General features: G+C 46.4%; 1 protein-coding gene across 3 annotated transcripts; it reads right to left on the bottom strand.

Moving 5' to 3' along the window:
- Window positions 1-2722: 2722 nt before the first annotated feature.
- On the bottom strand, window positions 2723-7435 carry LOC136454005 (BTB/POZ domain and ankyrin repeat-containing protein NPR5-like). 3 transcript variants are annotated; one of them, XM_066454554.1, is made up of 3 exons: window positions 6259-7435; window positions 3921-4956; window positions 2723-2737 (listed from the first exon to the last, which is right to left on the bottom strand). In XM_066454554.1, the coding sequence occupies exons 1-2, from the start codon at window positions 6796-6798 to the stop codon at window positions 3955-3957; spliced, it is 1542 nt and encodes a 513-aa protein (XP_066310651.1). In that variant the 5' UTR covers window positions 6799-7435; the 3' UTR covers window positions 2723-2737; window positions 3921-3954. The 3 variants fall into 3 exon arrangements, with proteins under 3 accessions (XP_066310651.1, XP_066310652.1, XP_066310650.1); XM_066454555.1 differs by lacking the exon at window positions 2723-2737 and having other exon boundaries at window positions 3567-4950; XM_066454553.1 differs by lacking the exon at window positions 2723-2737 and having other exon boundaries at window positions 3567-4956.
- Window positions 7436-19997: the final 12562 nt, after the last annotated feature.

Raw genomic sequence — 19997 nt, forward strand, 5'->3', positions numbered from 1 at the left:
GAAAAAATCGCTTAGACCATGTAAATATCAAAGCCAAGAGATAACCACCGGTGAACCCCCACCTTATCCGAGGCCCGACTGGACCACCCGGCCCACCTCGAACAATATCTGGGCTCATCCGAAGCAGGGCTCGGCCCAGAATGAAACCACAAGGCCTCAGACGAGGTACCGATCCTCCGACTCGCCTGAGGCCCCGCGCCACAAGGCCTAGGACGAGGTACCGGTTCTCCGCCTCGCCCGAGGCCCCACGCCACAAGGCCTCGGATGAGGTACCGATTCTCCGCCTCGCCTGAGGCCCTGCGCCACAAGGCCTCGGACAAGGTACCGATTCTCCGATTCGCTCGAGGCCTCGCGTCACGAGGCCTCGGACGAGCACTCAGTTACCGACTCGCTCAAGGCCGGCTCGGCATCAACCCCGTCACCACCGCCTTGACCGACTTCTCTGACAGGACGTCACGTCCAACCACTCCCGCGACATCAGCCGAACGCGCGGCACGATACAGCGGAAGTGGCCGACGAGACAGGGAGTCACATCGACGCTATGCCGTCCGGGACAGGACGGGGCAGGGGTTACTGGCCGCTGTGCTCGGCACTGTGCCCATGGCTGACACCCATGCTGCACTGTGCTGCCTAACCCCTGCTCCAAGGACAGCGCGGCGTGAAAAGTCAAGTTCGGGTCCCTGTAGCCTCGGAATCAGCGCACAAGACCAACTGCTCCCTCCGAGCCTCGGCTATCCGCTTCTGGGCTCCTGTAGCCTTGGGGCTCACGCCCGCTGAGCCCCCCCACAATGGTTCAGCCTCTGCACCGACTAGGGCCTCGACCGGCACGTCGTCAGCACTCCGGGACCGGCACGTCGTCCACAGTACGCGCCATGCCCTGTGTCAAGCCGCAGGAGCTCCCACGTCGTGCATAGGGCCAAGCTCCTGTATCTTCAGAGTCAGCACACCCGTGCCATCGCATCTACCTAGCCTCGGCTCTTCGCGCCGGTCAAACATACAGTGACCAGCACGCCTCCAACAGAAGAAGGCGCGCATGCCACCACAGGAGCTCCCACGTCGCACAGGATCAAGCGTGACCGGTGCGTCGTTCCAGTGCACCGAGGACAAGGTCGCTCCACCGACCATGCCGCCACAGTGACGAGCTCACAAAACGCATCTGCTCGGACATACCGCATCTGCTCACAAAACGCCACGTAACTAATCCATGTACCGCCCCTGTGCCTCCCTTCAACTATAAAAGGGAGTGACCAGGGCCGCTTCTATGTAAGAGACTCACACGTGCAAGCAACGCACAACGCTCTGTAACACACACGCTTTCTCGCTGCAAGAGATCAACATCTCAAGCAACCCACGCTACTCTTCGCATCCAAGGACCAGCTCCCTCTCTCGCTCAGCTTGTAAACCCCTACTACAAGCACCTCGGTGCAAGGAATACAAGATCGCTCTCTCAGACTGGACGTAGGGCATCTATTGCCTGAACCAGTATAAACCTCGTGTCTCTTTGCATCACCATCCGGGATTAGGGCACGCAGTACATTTTCACTAGTCGGTTGAGGAACTCGTCGGACCCAAAACACCGACAACAAGGGACAGTGTATTATGATAATATATGTACAGCATCATACAACGTACGCAGCACGCACACCTAACATCTCTTGGTCTAAATAAATTGTTAGTTTTTGGAGGATGCAGGAGGTAGTCAAACACCCATGCAACTTTACCGGTGTGTGTGTGAGTGAGAGAGAGAGAGGGAGAGATCATGAGCTTTATAAAGAAACCACAACATAAATGGAAAGTAAAGGCGTGAGCCAAAGATAAGAGAAAGAGGCCGCACAGGAAATCAGCATGAATGTATAATAGCTAGAATGCAGCATGCATGCACATGTAACACGGATGCAGTCTTGCAGCGGTGTGACGCGTGTGTGTGTGTGTGTGTTTGTGTGCATGCGTCGTGTTTAGCCACGCTCAGTGTTGCACTCATGCAACATGCAAGACAAGGGATCCGTTTGTCCACAGCTGTGCAAAACCCACTAGTTTCCTTGCAGCGTGTGAGCCCAGGCACTATTGGGCCATAAAAATAGATATAGGCCATGTCTCATGGAAAGCTAGCGTTGCACTAGCAGCTACACTAGAGAGAGAGAGAGAGACAACCCAGCTGGGCAGCTGGGGTCGGAGAGAGAGAGAAAGAGGAGAGATTACTGGCGATCTCTCATAACCAATGCTACAGCAATAGTGACGGACTGTTCGTCAAGGAGAGATGGCGCAAGAGAGGGGACATACAGTTCTTTCCCCTCCACGCACCCCAAAATTAAAAAAAAAAAACAGAGAGAGAAGGGGGAGCATACAACAGCTACTCACACCTCTCACCCCATTGCAGCAGTTGAGGTAGTTTTATTATGTTCATTCGCATAAAAAACAAGCCAAATACTCGGCTCTCTCACATACACTCACTTATGCGTACTAGGTATGGTAGGCACTACACACACATACTTATACATGGCAAGAAAAATGCAACTATAGGTTGCAAGAAAAATGTTCAGAGCCTATTTGGTGTCGCTTCGGCTCCGGCGGCAACTCCAGCTTCTCTGTGTGTTTGAGGAGGCGAAGCTCTTTTTTTAGGCACGGTTTGCAGCTCTAGCCTCCGGCTCTGGCAAGGAGCATGCGGACGCGGAGCTATGCAAAACACGACCTAAGACTCATTTTCGTGGAGCTTTAGACGGTCCCGCTCCTCTATGCACTGTAGCAAAAAGATGTTTTATTATCCCGGTTTCTAAAGTGAATAAGAACCAATGAAACCACTATTCTTTAGCTTTACCAACTCTGATTTTTTCGCGCACCGTAGTAATTAAGGAACTGGAGCTGTGCCAAACAAAGCTAAGATGTATAGAAGGAGACGAGGATTGCAAACGGGGAGGGGTCGTGGGGTTAAACCATTGACCGGCATCGATCGCTTCCATCATTCACAGCTCAAGGTAGATTCCCGTTGTCTCCCTCTTCAGATCCCCCACATGCGTGTGTTTGTGTGTACCCCCGGCCCCGGCGCTCTAGCTAGCTGCCCTATCTATACTCACCAAAAATATTTGAATTGGGCCGCAAATAAACCCCATAAAAGACAACACACTGTCAACAGTTGAAAGCAGCAATTGGCCGGATTTCCCCCGGCCCTTGTCATAAAAAGCTTCCTTCACTTTACATGCATGTTCACTCATTCACAGTAAAAAGGGCACACACATACATGTACCCACAAATAAAAGACCATATTTATATAGTAGCTGCAAAAAGTAATTTGGTTCAATATGTATATGCAATAAAGTTTAATTAGATAATACATAAACTTGAGTTTACTAGCAGTTTTCCTTGTTTGCATGTTGGCTAAAATTTTAGTCTTTTAAGGAAAACACTATGGTACCTAGCTAATTAAGAGTCTCATGATCAGCCTAATAAAAAAGAAAGGTAATTCAATTTAGCCAAATTGGATAGATATGCATGCCTCTAGAAGAGAGAACATTTTATGAAATGGTATGAGTTTTTTTGAGAGAAAAAGGAAAAAAAAAACAGGGGGAAAATATATATATGTAGTCCAGACAAAGATACATACTGTCAAGTCAAGCTTTCTTCTGTATGCATCACCAGTAACCACCAACAAAAAACAGTTTTAAGTACCTCTTAAACATCTCTTAGAATTTCCAAAACAACACCCCCACCAATAGAACTGCTACAACTAGTAGACAACAACTCACCAAGATCCATACTCTTGTGATGATGAATCACTTTGCATGCATGATCTCTCTCTCTAATCGTCTCTGCTAAAAGAGTCCGAGGATGATAGATAGAGGGCAAAAGGATTATCTGACCATCATCATCATCTCCTGTAATGTGGATATGAATAACAACTTGTAATTAATTAGTTCTAAGCTTACAAGGAGATAGTAGAGCAGCAGCCGCTCCAGCTTGTCAATGGTAGCCATGCGGGGAGAACAAAGAAGACGGGCCCCCTTGCCCTCTGCTCCCGCCGTCATCGTCGTCGCTGCCGTCGCCCATCTTGCCGAACTGCGCGTCCATCCCTAGGTTCAGGTACACCATCCTGTTGTCCAGGCTGAGGTTCACCATGCTCGAGCTGGTGCCGCTCGCATTGTACACGGGGCCGCCGGCGCCGCCGGAGAGCTCGCCGTACATGGGCGCGGCGTTGACCGCCGCGGCGGCCGTGTGCGCGTCCTCGCGGGACATGACCATGGCCGCCGACTGCACGAGCTCGAGGCAGAGCCGGAGCTTGTTGGGCTCGATGTGCGCGAGCCCCGGCACGGCGCCCTTGAAGAGGAAGTCGGAGGTGAGCGTGCGGAGGATGTCGAGCGGCGTGATGCCCTCGACGGTGCGCACGTTGGGGTCGGCGTGGTGGTCGAGCAGCACGGCGACCATGTCCGGGCAGACCATCTCGGCCGCGACGTGGAGCGGCGTCTTCCCGGCGGGGCCCGCGGGGTGGTTGACGTCGGCGGCGCCGAGCTCCAGCAGCGCCTTGACGACCTCCCGGCTGCAGTTCTCCACGGCATAGTGCAGTGCGAGCGCCTCGTCCAGGTTGAGCCCTTCCCCCATGACCATGAGCTTGACGAGCTCGACGTCGGAGGAGTCGAGCGCGCGGCGCATGCGGCGGATCTTGTGGTGGTCGTCGATGTCAGCCGCGGAAGAGGCCTCCATGCCGCCCGCCGCCGGATGGTGCGGGTGGTGGTGCGCGAGGAACGGCGAGCGGCGGGACAGCGAGGACTTGAGGCGGAGCTCGTCGATCTTGGCCACCACGTCCATGGGGAGGTGCTTGGCCAGCACCTCCGGGGGAAGCCCGGACTTGGCGACGAGGTGGGAGCACGTGGTCCACAGCTGGTGCAGATCCTGCTTCCGCGACGCCATGAGCACCTTCATCACGTCCTCGATCGACGCCTTCTCCACCATGCCGGCCAGCTGCTTCTGCAAGCGCGCGCGACAACAATGGAACGAATGAATTGTATTCTTCATCTGTCAGTGTGAGTCACTCACTGCTGGTATGTAGCAGCGCATTGCAAAAGCACACAGGCATGGAGCACACAGCATGCGGTGCGGTGGCAATGGCATATAAAGGGAAGAGAGACGCGACGAGAGGAATCCCTCCCTCAGATAAGCATCAGCATATATAGTGAGTGTGAGTGGATTGGCCCTGTGCATAAAATATAGAGAAGGGGTGCAACAGTATGGGAGCATCATGGTGCTGATTGGGGGAGCAAAGTTTTGGGGGAAAAACCAAAGGAGGAGAGGCAATTAAACAACTAAGACTAGGTATTGCCGTCTTGGAGAGACCCAGCCCAGCATGACGAAACCCTAGACAGAAATTGCAAATCACAAATCAGGGGAAAACTAAAAGAGGTGTCTTTTTTTTTTTTCTTTCTTTCCAGCTGACAGCAGGATGCATGCTAGCAAATCGCGCAGGCTTGTAGTTGCAGTTGCACTGCACGACGGAAAGGCAAAGCCATCCTCTATCGATCCGTGCTGCTTGCGCTGCAACAGTGGTGTGCGTGGGCGCGCGCGGCCATAAAAGAGAAGAGAAGTGCGGCAGCAATGGCGTTTCGGATGCGGTAGAGAGAGAGAAAAGAAGACGATGGCAGAGCGATGCCTCCTCTCCAGCTCTCCTACAGTGGCGGAAAGATAAAGAGAGATCTCCGTGCAACGAACCCTAAGAGCGAAAGGAGAAAGCGCGGCAAGCCGCAGCCGCAGGCCGACGGACGGACGAACGGACAGAAAGATGGATGGACAAAGAGAGGGAAGAAAGCAAGGAGCGCACAGGTACGCACGCGTGCGCAGGGCGGCGACGGCGGCGATGGCCGACCACTGCCTGAGTGCCTGCCTGTTGCTGCTCCGACTCATCATCCTTCACTTCATTTAAAAAGGGCGGACGGCGGAGCGGAAGCAGGAGGGGGTACAGAGATCAAATCAATGCTGCAGAATGCTCGGCAATCCCAACATAACCAACTCCAACTCCCATCTTGATCCCCACAATCCTCAATTCCCTCGAGCAGCAGACGCGAAAAATAAATATATTGGAAGCAAGAAATCGATGTCGTTGCTTTTTTTTTCCGTTCTCTTTTTAAATTAATAATTATTTATATATATCTTTCCTTCGGAGGAGGAAGAAGAAGAACAGGAGCATCGGGAATGGAGAAGAAATCGAAACAAGAAAGTCAAGAATTGCAGTTGGGAGGGAGGGGAGCGAGGGAGATAGATGCTCGAATTGGTTACCTGGGTGAGGAGCGCGAGCTCCTCGACGCCGAAGGAGCGTGCGGCGGTGAGGGTGTCGAGCGCGAGGTCGACGGCGGCGGCGCAGTGCGTGTGCCAGCACGCGCGCTCGCCGCATCCCGGCCGGGGCTCCCCCTTCTGCGGCACCAGGGACACCTGGCCGCTGTAGAGGAACTGCAGCAGCAGCAGGAACACCTCGTAGCTGACGGAGTTGACGGGTATGACGGCGCCCGGCGCCGCGGCGGCGGCTGCGGCTGCGGCCGCGGAGGCCCCCGCGCCACCGCCGCGCGGGGAGGAGGAGGAGGAGGACGGGGAGCGCGGGCTGAGGTGATCCAGCAGCAGCGCGCCGGGCGCGGCGGCGGCCTGGTCGGCGGCCGCGGCGCCGCAGAAGAACTTGCGGAAGAAGAGGCTGCGCGCCGCCAGGATGCAGCGGTGCGCGTGCACCAGGCGGCCCTCCACGTTGAACGTGACGTCGCTGAAGGCCTGCCCGTTGATGAGCAGGTTGAGGTAGTCCATGGACAGCGACTTGAGCGTGTCCTCCATGGCCGCCCGCCGGCTGCTCGACTCGATCTCCCTGCTCCGATCGATCCGGCCTTCAGCTTCAGTCGCTAGCTGCTAGTGAGTGAGTGCTAGCTAGGGTGGCGGCGGAGCTGGCGAATTGGGTGGATGGATCAGAGAGAGGAGGTGTAGTCGAGGCGAGGGGACCAGCAAGGACGGAGCGCAGCTCGATCGCTTTGGTGCTTGCTGCTTGGGCGACTGGCTGGGCTGGGAGAGTCAGGGAGAACTGGAAGCGGTTGCAGCTGCTTTCTTGGCTCAGCGCCTCAGCCTCAGCTGCGCTCCTGCTGCTCAAACTCCAGTCGCCGCCTGTGCTGGTGCTGCATCCTCCCCATCTCTTTTCATCATCTTCTTCTTCTCTTGTGTCTGTCACCACCACTTCCTCTCCTCTCCTCCTCCGATCCCTTCGCTTCTGCTTCTTCACTACTGCAGCACACAGCACAACAGTGTGCCTCTCCCTCTCGAGTTTATTGTCCTCTCCTTTTTCTGCTTCTTTTCCTTCTCTCTCTAGAAAGAAAGAGAAAGAAGTAGAGGAGGAGGAGAGACGAGAGGTGGACTGGGGGCTGGCGACTGTTCCTGTATGTGGCAGTGGCAGTGGCAGCCCAGGCCAGGCCGATTGAGATTTTTTTTTGGAGGGGAGGGGAGGGGAGGCTGTCTCGCAGGGAGGGGTTTGAGGTGTATATATGTATATGTATACAGGGGGGGAAGGGAAAGAAGCGGCAACGTGGGTGGCTGTCCCTGCCCGCCTGGGGGCATAAATAATTGGTGCTTTCTCTGCTGCTATCCTATATGGATGACTAAGGTCCAGTTTAGTTCCAGAAAATTTTGTAAATTTTTTTAAGATTTTTCATCGTATCGAATCTTTATACATGTATGAATCATTAAATATAGATAAAAAATAAAACTAATTATACAGTTTAGACGAAATTCACGAGACGAATCTTTTAAATCTAATTAGTCTATAATTTAATACTAATTGTTAAATAACAATAAAAAGTACTACAGTAGTGTTTTGCAAAAAAAAATCGCCATCTAAACACTACCTACGCTGCCCTCTGTTTAAAATTGGTTATATATAATATATAATAATGCATGTCAGGGCAGATCAGTATGTAACAGTATTTACTTACATGCACGCACACAAGTTAAAAAACCATCCAAATTGTAATATGTACTTGCATGCACGCACACAAGTTAAAACCAAGCACTTTCCTCTGTTCCAACTCGTAGGTTGTTTTAACCTTTTTTTAAGGCCCTGTTTAGATTTAAAATTTTTTGCGTAGTACCCGTCACATCGAATCTTACGCCACATGCATGAAGTACTAAATATAGACGAAAAAAACTAATTGCACAGTTGGATGAGAAATCGCGAGACGAAACTTTTGAACCTAATTAGTCCATAATTAGACACTAATTACTAAATACAAACAAAAGTGTACTAAAATCTAAAAAATTTTAGATCTAAACGGGGCCTTAGTTACACATAGTTTTTTACCGCACATTTAGACATACTTTATATGTAGCACACAATTTTACTATATAATAATGGACTGTTGAGCCTGTTCGTTTCGGTTGAATTGACTTATAACTGTGAATTGAAAGTACTGCTGACTGGTTTGGTGTGAAAGAAAAAGATCAGCCAGATACGGATCCGGCCGAACACGGCTGTATAAGTATAAGGAGTATAACCTGCCGAACACGGCTGTACATGTATCTAGGAAAACCCGTAACGACTTGCAATTTAAGATGCAAAGAGCACGTGTCTACAGTTCAGGCCCCTGGAAATAGTACTAATTCTCAGTGGACATAGCGTGTGATGGAAATTAAGAGAGCTCCTTTGCTGTGACAGTTTGACCAGTAAATTAAATGCCATAAATCAACTGGTCTGTGATTGATGAATTATCTGCTCCCGGCCCCTGCATGGTTGTATGGGAGTATGCCATAAATCAACCTCTATTAAATGTGCTGCTGCAGGGAGCCATGCAGCCTGTTCGCTTGTTGGTTTCAGCCAGCCTAAACCAGCCAGTCAACAGTGTTTTTCTCTCACAATCAATCAGCACCAGCCAGCCCAAACCAGTCCAGAAACCAACCAGCGAACAGGCCGATGTTGTGAGACTGGTCGGTATAGCCCCGGTTCACTTCAATTCTAATCCGTATTTTTTAGCGTATTTTTTTTCAGCTAAAACCATATTTTTCTCTCGCAACAAATCAATCGGAACAATGTTTTGATTTATTTTTTCAGCGAAACAAACGAGCTATAATATACATCTTTGCAAATTTGTTTATTTGCTAAATGCATCAGCTCCATACGTATACTGGAGACAGACAGTCATGCTTTGCTTGATTTGATTAGATGAATCAAAAAGTAGACTAACATATACACATACACATATACATATACATATACATATACATATACATATACATATACATATATATATACATATACATATACATATACATATACATATACATATACATATACATATACATATACATATACATATACAACCTGTTCGTTTGGCTTTGGCTTGTCGTAAACGATCGTAAATTTTCAGCTGGAACAATATTTTTCTCTCACATAAATCAGTCAGCAGTATTTCTTCACAAACCAGCAACGATACGAACCAGTCAACCGAACATGCTTAAATATCATATATCTGCATGGTTCAAGCTACGACACACATGCATATATGTTGCTTGTCTCTATCCGGCCTGTTCGCTGGTTGGTTTATGTGCTGATAAGCTCGGCTGGTACTGGTTTGTTACGAGAGGAGAACACTGTTGACTGAGTGATAAGCCCTGGCTGAAACCAACAAGCAAACAGTCTGATTATATTGCAGAAACTGGGAAGCCGGCGCTAACACGTTATATATTGCTAACTAGTGGGTGACACATCACAACTCCTAACTATCAGAATTTAATTTTGTTTTTTCGAGTAGAAAATATTAATAAAAAATATTATTTGCTTGCATTTAATATATTAGAGTCTGTGGCAAGTCAAATTACAAGGCAGAAAAATTTGGGCCAAAGGGGGTGACGCCCTGCCAATAAAATGATTTGGTGATAATTGCGTCCCACCTAGCAGCAGCTTCCCAAAAAAGAATGCACGCCTGCAAGCTTTCCTGTAACGTATCGGCCCAGGCATGCCATGCCCTTTACCTTCCGTGCAAGAAGACAAGGAAGAGACAGCATCTGTTACCTTCAGGATTTCAGAATTCAGAATTCAGCTGATAGGAATATGTATGATGATGCAGGGATATAGTTATATATATACAAACATACATACACATACATAGGAGTAGGCAGCAATATATATATATATATATATATATATATATATATATATATATATATATATATATATATATATATATCGCCGATCATTCTTTCTGTTGACTAATTGGGCAAGATTCCTCATCATGTCTGTTTGTTAATCGCCCAAATGATCCCAGCCATTATTAGGTGATGATTAGGAAGCACATAAAGTATCAGGAAGAGATCTTTGTTAATTACCTTTTGCATGGTGTTATATAGCAACAATTCATCACTTGCAAAAGCTACATATTGTTTATTTTGTTGCCTTATTGACTTTTAGTAGTTCTATCATTTTCTTTTCTTTCTTTTTCTCCCCTTTCCACCCTCAGTCAGGTTGGATGAGATAAGAAAAAAGGTACAGATAACGGTGTGGGTATATTCCTTGATCGCTACAATATATATATATATATATATATATATATATATATATATATATATATATATATATATATATATATATATATATATATATATATATATATATGTATATACACACACACACACTAGTTCCAACACATTATTCTTTACAGATAGAGATGGGAAGAAATAGCTGTGGAAACTCCTCCATCAATATAACAGCAAGTGGCAAGAGCATCGTATATATATGGTTACTGATGATATTATTCAAACAAATTAATGAAGGCGTGGGGTCGCTACCTAGCTACAACGACGATGATGTCAAGTCGTCGTTAATCTACTGAGCTGTCCTATTCCATTCATGTTATGATTCACAAACAAGAATTTGCATTTTTCTACTTATTTTCCAATTATCAGGTTGAGAATTTGAGTATGAAAAGTCTTAATGTCAAGTTTGATGCAGTGGCGCACGCAAGATGAAAATGTATCTAGATGGGAATTAGTGGCTTGATGAATTAGTTAATTCGTAAAAACAAATACACAAGTGACTTAACTGAGCTACATGTTGATTAGCATCTTACAACTTTACTATATGATGATGTATACTTAATAAGAGGATAAATTATTCGCCTATCTTGTTGGAGTTAGTTGTAGGGTAGTTGCAGGCAGTTGGTTTATTTTAAGGAAACTTTAAGTAACAAATCTGGACAATAGATTCCATGGAATATATAAAACCTGTCCTTTTCGAACCCTAGTGATTAGCTAATAAGCAACGTCCATGAAACTTCCAATTAGGCATCACCCAACATACACAATGCTACATGCATGTCTAAACACTCTCACATGTGTCATGATGTATTAGAAATATCCAATGCTAGTTTTCGGTTTCAGTTTGAGTTTATTTGTTAAGTTGTTTTATGACAGAAATAATGTCTCGGAGTTTCTCGAGAGTTCCTTGTGCCCACTCGGTCCTATGACGTGGCTCACTATTAGCTATCAGATTGGCTACACCAAAGCCTGAGATTAAGCCATGTTATCGGAGGGATGGGATGAAAAGTGGCTCTCTTAGTACTGATCTAACAACTGATATAGTGTGTAGGTGGGTATTTGCCCTTATTCTTACAAAAGATTTGCCAATGTAAAAATGTTGCTTGAGATTTCTACTTAGATTCAAAACGTGTCCGCACATATTCTATTATAGTCAACGGTGGTATAGAACTTAAAGTAAAAAAACCTCCCTTTTGAGCTTAAAAGATTGTATAAAACTCACTTGAAGCTTTTGAAGTTCAATCTCACATCGAGTCTGGTCAAAAACTTAATTTGTTTCTAAACTTAAGTTTGGTTTTATACATCACTTCACTAAAGGATACATATACTAGAATTCAAATATTCGTTATCCCATAAACATTTCTATTGGGACATCATCATACAAGAATAACTTTATAAAGATGAATCATGGTGTGCATGTCATGCTATTCAAAAGTGTACATGTTTCGGTATGACAACTAGATTAACTAAGAGTAAAGTGCATGGTAGGTCCTTAAACTAGTTGGTCCAGTCTGTTTAGGTCTGTGAACTCTTAAAATGAGTATTGAGCCCCCTAATCTATTTAATCGTGTTAGTAGAGGTCAAAAAGATCCCTAGACCCTCTCTAGTTGCTATGTGGACAACCACATTGGATCCTACTCAATCCATGCAGGATATTTGAAGCACAATTGTAGATGGAAATTTGCAATTTGACCCATAGCATCGTAATAAATCGAGTACCCTTCCTATCCCTAACAATAATGCTATATCTCCTTTCAAATCGTTCCCAATCTCTCCGCAGCCTCTTGCTCCATCTACGACGTGGCCACCAACGAGGATAAAAACCATGGTTGTTGAATCAAGTGCATGTGGATGAAAGAGGCATGGCGTGGGTGAGCTACCACTCATTACTTGCATGGATTGTGGAGTTAGGAAGGTGGTTTGATGCCTTGCCGACCAAAACATGGATCCTAGCGCAAGGTGAGAGTTAGGGTTTGAGATGATGATGCGCAGCATGAGTGGTTAAGTCTCTTGATTTCTTATTGATCTTGTTGCTATTATATTGTAGCACAATGGTGTTGATTGTGCATTCTATGACTGAGAAGGTGAGTATGCTACTTTCCTCAAAAAGTTGAGGAGAGAAGGGAATCTAGGCAATGAAGTATTCGGAGGAGGGCAAGATGAGTTGAGGATGGAGGGCAATGGTGCACAATCCAAGAAGAAGTAAAGTGTAGGCATAGATGATGCCCTTTGTGGGAAAAAGAGGAAATTATCAAAAATAGTCATGAAGTAATTACTTCGCTTAGGATGATATTTTTTTGTTGTGTATGTGCATCCTATCCGTGCAAATTACTCAGCTGGTCAACTAGTGTCTACTTGGATGCAATGTGATTATGTATGGAGTACTCTTATGTGTGCCTAGTTGAATTATAAATAAAGTATCTTCAGTTATCAAATCTCTAGTTTCTTTGTATGTTTAGATCGCAAACAAGTAACATAGAAATGCAGAACAAACCTTTTTAAGCATCATAAATTGCTTGAATTCAAACCAGAGCATACAAACACTGTCAGGCCATATAGCACCCTACGTCCACTGCTGCTATGTAGATCAATGTGAAACTTAGGAAGCTTCTCACTGGATTTCTTTTGCACAATATCAACCTTATGTGGGCTCATAACCTTAGGCAAACACTGCTACAGATTGACCTACCACCAACGCCTCTATCACCGCCGATATCATTAAAACCGATGGTGATAGCTATCACCAACGGTTCATATGAACCATTGGTGATGAGAGTATCATTGCCAGTTCGTAAAAATGTCCGGGTCAATAACTATCACTGCCGCTTCGTCTTACCAACCGACGGTGATAGTCCATCATCATAGCCGGTTTGCACCACTATCCAGCGGTGATGATGTGCTCATCAACACTGTCGCCCTCGTCATATGAACCAGTGGTGAAGATATTTTCACCGCTAGCTCGTTATACAATACGGCGGTGATAACCATGCTGCAGTAAAAATAAATTCATAACCTTTTCAAATAAAGTCAGATGATAACAAGCTTTATATCAAAATTGTAGATCTCGACTGCAATCAACAACTTTGTAGCTGATGACTTTTCATTTGAAAATAATTTACGGTCCCACAATTCTGTTTGAAGCGCTCAAATTTTGAAATTCAATTTTTTTCGAATTGTACAAATGACCCTAAACGGAAAAACGACCAAAACCAAAGTTGTAAATCTCGATGAGGTATATTACTTTGTAGTTGACAACTATTTCGTTAGAGATCATTTATAGTCTCAAATTTGTATCTGAAATTTTAAAAATTTTAAAAACCAAAATTTTCAAACAACCTCGGATGGAAAATCGACCAAACCCAAAGTTGTAGATCTCGATGAGAACAACTTTGTAGTTGATGAGTTTTACATTTGAGGTACCAAAAGTTTGGCTGAAGTTTTGATGTTTTGAAATTCAAATTTGTCAAACGACCTCAGATGGTAAAACACGTCGGCCCACGTGGAGACGGCCCGCGCCGGGGAAAGCCCGTGCGCGCTGGCGATTTTGCAAAAGAGACCTCCAACTTCTCTCAAATTACAACTAAGTACTTATACTATTTTCCCTCTCTCAAACCTTTTCACTGTACTTACACTATTTTCCCTCTCTCAAACCTTTTCACTTAACCCCCTGGCTTTCCTAGAATTTCCTCGCACACACCCTCGACAACCCAACGCACGGCGGCGTGGCGACCGGTGACACAGCGTGGCTACGCCGGCCACCTGGGACCTGTGACAGACCACCTAACGGGTCAGTCACCATCTCTAACCCGAGCGGCTACGCTAAGCGGCGGTGCGGGTGACACGACTTGTTGGGGAAGGCTGCAACGGCACGCGGCCATCCGCGATGGCGGCGCCACTATTCCAGTGAGCTGGGGTAGCTACATGCCTAATTGGTTAGCGCTATGAGCATTAGGAGATAACCTTGGATCAGGCCGAGGTGACGGTTAGGGCGGAGGATGATGGAGGAGGGCTGGCCACGTGTGGCCGAGCCATGCGGTGGCGCACCGCGGTGGCACAGTCGCGTTAGCGATGATGGGGAGGCGGTAGTGGTTCCACTGGCATGCGCAAGGTGGAGAGGGAGATAAAGAGAAGCTAGTGGTGCAGGCGAATTGGCTCAGGAGGGACGGTAGGAGGGCTACCCTTGACCATGGCCGAGCGCGGCCTTAATGGCACTGGCGGTGGGAAAAAACTCCAAATTGGAGCTTGGCCATGCTCGCTTCAAGGCTAGGTAGGGGGTCGGGGGTCAGGTGGCTTAATGGAGAATCCAAGGACATGATGAATCGAGCGATGGTGACTCAACCATGTTGAATTAAGCGAGTGGGGTCGGTCGGTCGCAGTGATAGAGAGGGAGGGGTAGGTCTGGCTCGGCTCATCCTCGCCTTGGCAGCAAACGATCGATCGGACCCGAGGCAGCGTTTGCGCACCCGCTACATGACAATGCGGCCATACCATGTGCGCATGCGCAGAGGTAGGTGGGGGCACGGCATGTGCGACCGTAGCACCATTAAGGTGAGGCGACGACATGAGGTAGCTGGAACAACCCACGTGCGCACGGGGACAAGGCGAGCAGTAGCACAACACAGCGCCATAGTGGCATTGGTAGCGGCAACACGAGGTAGGGCAGCAGTGCGGATGTGATGATGAGGTGATGGCGTCGGCAGCAGCTTCATTGCGGTGCGTGGCAGGGTAGGCGGCGGCAGCGGTGGCTCCGCGTGGCGGGGCCAGCGATGGCCGGGCCGTAGCCAGGCCAAAGGCAGCCACGGCCGGCCACGCGCGACAGCGTGCGCGCGTGACCAGTGCGGTGACGCCGAGCACCCGAGCTTGGTGACCGCGTCCACCAGGCGAGCCAAGCCCGAGAACATTGACGTGCACGAATTTTAAAGCATAGATAGCAACTAAATGGTTGAGGTTGACACTAAACCGCCTTCACTATGCTAAAGAGGGTCTATTAGGCTACCAATTCGAAGCTAAAACACGACACCACCTCTTAACTCACTTTCACAAAATAAATTCTCAAACATGGCATTGTCTAGCTGTCAATAAACTAAAAGAATCTTCCAAGTCTTGGGCTGAATTCAATTTTAAGTTCCATTTCTAAGCTACTAGAATTACTAGCTAGCAATGTTATTTTTCTACCTCGAAAGTTGCATTGTCATCTACAAAGTTTGTACTTCAAACTTTATTTAAGTATCACACACATGTTCTATAAGTATTTTTGCTTAATAAAAATTAGGTTTTCAACCCTACTTGATATACATGAGCTATTGAATCAACTTTCATTTAACATTTTATTGATCATTTTAAGTTACAAGAAATTTATCTACACATCCTATCACATGCATTAACACATAAATATGATGCTCATGACATGTTTTAGTAAATGATTTAGGGTGTAACACCGAGGGTGTTACATTTACCAGCCTACTCACCCCCACTAACGTCCCTTTCTATGGGATAGTTCTCGGCAAGGCTGCCATGCCACTCAGATGGATCATGCTCCTGGTAACGTTTGGCACACCAAACAATTTTTGAATGAAGTTTATCAAGTTTGAGGTGGCTGACTTTGAATCATCATACCATGCTATCTTCGGGTGACCTACTTTGGCCAAGTTCATGGCCAAACCACATTACCCGTACCTCTTGCTCAAGATGCCAAGGTCCCAATGGCGTACTCTCCTTTCGTTGTGACCTCAAGCGCTCATATGACTGCAACACGGAAGCCATCCAGATTGCAGCCTAGAACGCAGCAAGCCTATGAAGCACATGAGGTTGCCAACATTACACAGCAGACTAAGCCAGAAGACATGGAGATTTCGACTAAGAAGGCAGGAATCATTGCACCACGCTCTAAGATGGATACCATCGAGATTAATCTAGGTACTGGTGATCCCACCAAGATGGCTATCATCAGCGCCCACCTCTCCAAAAAAATAGGAACTCATGCTCACCAACTTTCTTAGGGAAAACAAGGATACCTTCGCATGGAAGCCGGCTGATATGCCAGGGGTTCTGAGAGAGTTGGCTAAGAACAAATTAGATTTAATCCTAGCTCAAAGCCAGTCAAACAACGTCTACGATGGTGTTCACCATATAAGAATGCAGCAATCAAGAAGGAAATCACCAAGCTATTGGCAGCCAGGTTCATTAGAGAAATTCTTCACCCTGACCCTTCTACCCTGATCAGTAGATTTGAAGCAAACCTTTGATAGTCTTCGTAAGTACAAAGTGGAAACTTAACCCAACAAAGTGTGTGTTTGGAGTTTCTTTTGAACAACTACTGGGTTTCCTTGTGAGCCATCGGGGTATCAAAGCTAGCACGAAATAAATTTAAGCAATCACTCAGATGACTTGACCTCACTGCGTCAAAGATGTTTAGAATCTGATAGGGTGCATGGCCACCCTTAATCATTTCATCTTGTGACTTAGGGAGAAAGGTTTACCCTTCTTCAAGTTGTTGAAAAAATCAGGCAAGTTCGAGTGGACAGCTAAAGCTGACAAAGCCTTCTAGAAGCTCAAAGAGTATCTGTCCACCTCTCTAATACTTACCCCACCCGAGAAGCATGAACCACTTTTACTCTACATTGCAACTACTACTATGGTAGTCAGCACGACAATAGTTGTGGAGCAGGCTAAAGAAGGGCATATATATAAGGTACAACGACCTACTATTATATTAGCGAGGTGCTATCAAAATCCAAGGCCAAGTACCCACATGTTCAAAAGCTCCTCTATGCCCTCCTAATTACTTCACGCAAACTATGCCACTACTTTGATGAACACAAGGTAACATTGGTATCCGACTTCCCACTTGGTGATGTCCTACGTAATCGGGATGCAACAGAACACATATCCAACTAGTCAGTCGAACTCGGAGCTCAGAACATTAAGTTTGTCTCTCGCAAGGCTACCAAATCTCAAGTCTTGGCTAATTTCATAGCCTAGTGGACCGAAGCCCAACAATCTACTCCGATAGTTATCCTCGACCATTGGAAGATGTATTTCGATGGTTCCCTCAAGCTTGGAGGCACAAGCACTGGCATTCTCTTTATATCTCTAGATGGAAAGTAGCTTAAATATGTCCTATAAATACTTTGGCCTGCTACCAATAATGAAGCCGAGTACGAGGCCCTCCTTGACATGGCCTCTAAGTAGCAGTCTCACTTGGCATCAAATGTTTGCTCGTCTATGGTGACTCCTCGGTGGTCATCAACTAGGTCAACAAGAGTTGGGACTGTACTAAGGAAACCATGGATGCTTACTGCACAGAAGTCCGCAAACTTGAGAAACACTTCCAAGGTCTGTAAATCCTCCATGTTATGAGAGATCTCAACGTTGCGGCTGATGTTTTGGCCAAATTGGGATCAGATAGAGCCTAGGTACCCCCTGATGTGTTTGTTTAGGAACTCCAAGTCCCTTTGATCAAACAAGAAGCCTCCACATTCACCGGTACTCTGACTCCTGATGTCTAGGTACTAGTGGTCAACCCAGCATGGACGCAAGTATTTATTGATTACATCTGAGACCATAAGTTGCCCGATGACAAGGTAGAAGCAGAGCAGATCACGCGCAGAAGCAAGAATTATGTCTTAGTCGGGGATAGGCTCTATCGACGAGGTGCATGATCTGGTGTTCTCCTCAAATGCATTACACCTGAAGAAGGGCAGAAGATCTTGGAGGAAATCCATTTTGGGTGTTGTGGTAATCACGCAAGGCTTTAGATCCGGGTACTATTGGCCTACAACACTAAAAGACACAGAAGAGTTAGTACAACACTACAAGGGCTGTCCGTTTTTCACCAAGCATGCCCACGTCTCGGCTCACAACCTCATCTGCATCCCTGCATCATGGCTTTTTCTTTCTAGGGGCTTGACATGGTTGGGCCTCTCAAATGAGCACCTGGGTTGTTTCGAGCACATCTACGTGGCTATTGACAAGTTCACTAAGTGGATCGTATACAAGCCACTCATAAAGTTCAATGCTACAAAGGTAGTCAAGTTCATGCAAAACATTATGTACCGGTTCGGTATGCCCAATTAGATCATTACAGATCTCGGCTCACCTTTTATAGCTATTGAGTTCAGAAGTTGGGCTCAAGATTGCGACATTAGCATCGACTATGCTTCCATAGCTCATCCTCAAGTGAATGGCCATGTAGAGCAGGGCTAACAGGCTACTTCTAGCCGGACTAAAACCTAGGCTATTCGACGAGTTTAAAGACTATGGTAGCAAGTGGATATACAAGTTACCCAAGATAGTTTGGAGATTGTGCACTCAGCAAAGCAGAGCAACAAGGTACTCCCCCTTTTCTGGTTTATGGCTCAGTAGCCATCTTGCCTAGTGAATTTGATATAGAACTCTCCTAGGGTTGAATAGTACAATGAAGGCGAAGCAGACGAAACCCGGTGGCTAGAAATTGATAGTGTTGAAGAAATCAAGCTTAACGCACTCTTCCAGTTTGCCAGGTACCTACAAGGCCTACGACGTCACTATGATAAGAACGTGCACCCTCGCACCTTTCAAGTCTGAGACTTAGTCCTCAAGCGTATCTAGAATACCTCAGGACAACACAAGCTACTTAGCCCCTGGGAAGGCCCCTTTATCGTCTCTAAAGTTACTCGGCCAGGCTCCTTTGAGTTAATCATAGAGGACGACGATCCCATGCCTAATTCCTAGACATTGATCAGCTACGGAGATTTTATGCTTAAGTAGTTGCCATGTTTAAGAAAAATCAGTGTTCTAGCTTCTATACTTAAGATTCTTTGTTATTAATACAGAGTCAGTGTTCTTCGCTAGATGAATCTATCTTTTTCTTTTGTTGCAACCTTTATTACATCATATACGAGACATACAACTGACTAATTATGCGGCTACACATCTCTCAATATGATAAATATAATCGACACATAGTTCTTATTCTGTATACCGAGTACTAGGCTATATTATACGAGATACGCATCCTACCTAGATTGCCTATATCTCCTTGGTCGGGAGCCAATTACCGACATTTAGTCTAAACTATTGCATGTTGTCTTGGGTAGGCTGATTCCTAGAAGCAAGTAACCTGATTTGTTGGCTACAGTACGGGATCCTAACACCAAACAATCGTTATAAGGGTTCCTTGAACAAGTGACTTCAAGCACTTAACATCAACGTAACGGTCTAACATGATTCTAATCATAGCGACTACGTTGATCACTCTTTACTCGGCTATTCAGTCTTATACGCCCTTCTAAAGGACTCCACAAGACAAATTTATAGCCTAAGCAGACTACAATCTTACTTAAAATATTACCAAGTCTAACCTAGTTGAAAAACCAGTCTTTGGCATATAAGTACCCTAACAAGACATATTACTTACAAGCTAAGTTTTTCATTCAACTAGCAGCCTACACAAGCAAAAGAACATTATTTCTTATGTGCCTACC

Source organism: Miscanthus floridulus, chromosome 5, assembly GCF_019320115.1.
Source record: "Miscanthus floridulus cultivar M001 chromosome 5, ASM1932011v1, whole genome shotgun sequence".
Taxonomy (NCBI): domain Eukaryota; kingdom Viridiplantae; phylum Streptophyta; class Magnoliopsida; order Poales; family Poaceae; genus Miscanthus; species Miscanthus floridulus.